Source organism: Echinops telfairi, unplaced genomic scaffold (assembly GCF_000313985.2).
Source record: "Echinops telfairi isolate 266 unplaced genomic scaffold, ASM31398v2 ScPeMD7_2291;HRSCAF=2852, whole genome shotgun sequence".
In the NCBI taxonomy this organism is placed as follows: domain Eukaryota; kingdom Metazoa; phylum Chordata; class Mammalia; order Afrosoricida; family Tenrecidae; genus Echinops; species Echinops telfairi.
The window spans coordinates 43,732,445-43,733,313 of NW_022106189.1; the positions used below are offsets into that span (position 1 = coordinate 43,732,445).

An 869-nucleotide genomic window follows, 5' to 3' on the forward strand; every position below is an offset into this window, starting at 1 on the left:
CAGTTAATAAAATCTATTGCCCCTTGATGGATTTTTTTTCTGCAAGCTTGAATTGATCTGTCCTTCTTGTGATTTGTGCGATGTAGCAGGGGAACACCAAACACCATCTCAACTTGGGCCACACTGGTTAAAAAAAGAGGGAGAGGGAAAGGAGAGAAACACACACACACACACACACACACACACACACACAATCACAACCAAACCTTTCCAGGCATAAGAAGGGCTGGAACTGCCCGGGTCATTTTATTTGATTTATTGGAAATAAAGTGGATCTTATTAACATTTTAATAAAGAGAATCTTTTCACACTGGGCTGGAAGTGGCCGCCAACCCCTGGTGCAATTCCACGCTCCAGGAAAAAAAAAAGTAGATTCGGCTCGTCTAGCCCAGGCGGAGTCCCAGCAGTCCAAAAAGGCAAGTGGGCTTCATCCTCCGAGGGGCTCGCTCCCGCGAGGTGCCAGCCGCCTCTCTGCCTTGCCAAGCCAGGGCGCTTTTATGAAGGAATCCGTCTTGTAAAGCCATTGGTCCTGGTCATCAGCCGCTACCCAATGCTTTCGTGATGCTGCTGCTGATCTATTTGGGAAGTTGGCTGGCTGGCGAGGCAGAACCTCTCCTCAAAGCCTGGCTCCCACGGAAAATATGCTCAGTGCAGCCGCGTGCGTGAATGAGAACGCCGCCGGGCGCTTCTAGTCGGGAAAATGCAGCCGGCCACTCCGCTCGTCCTGTGCGTTCTGCTGTCCCAGGTAGGGAGAGTGGCTGCGGGGCGGCAGCAGCCCTGCTCAGGCGCGCCCCGCGCCCGGGTTCTGCATTGGGATCGCCCAGCACGGCCAGGGCCAGGGGCTTTGTGGGGACCAGGGCTCAGCGCGG

At 54.5% G+C, this 869-nt stretch overlaps 1 protein-coding gene across 1 annotated transcript in view; it reads left to right on the top strand.

Annotated features, from left to right (window-relative positions):
• The first annotated feature begins 568 nt into the window (after positions 1–568).
• The window catches only part of LOC123522115 (cadherin-13-like), a 512,433-nt gene continuing 512,132 nt past the window's right edge, over positions 569–869 (top strand). Inside the window, exon 1 of the mRNA XM_045293933.1 lies at positions 569–745. Coding sequence (XP_045149868.1) covers positions 701–745 — 45 coding nt within the window. The 5' untranslated portion in view covers positions 569–700. The remainder of the gene's footprint in view (positions 746–869) is intronic.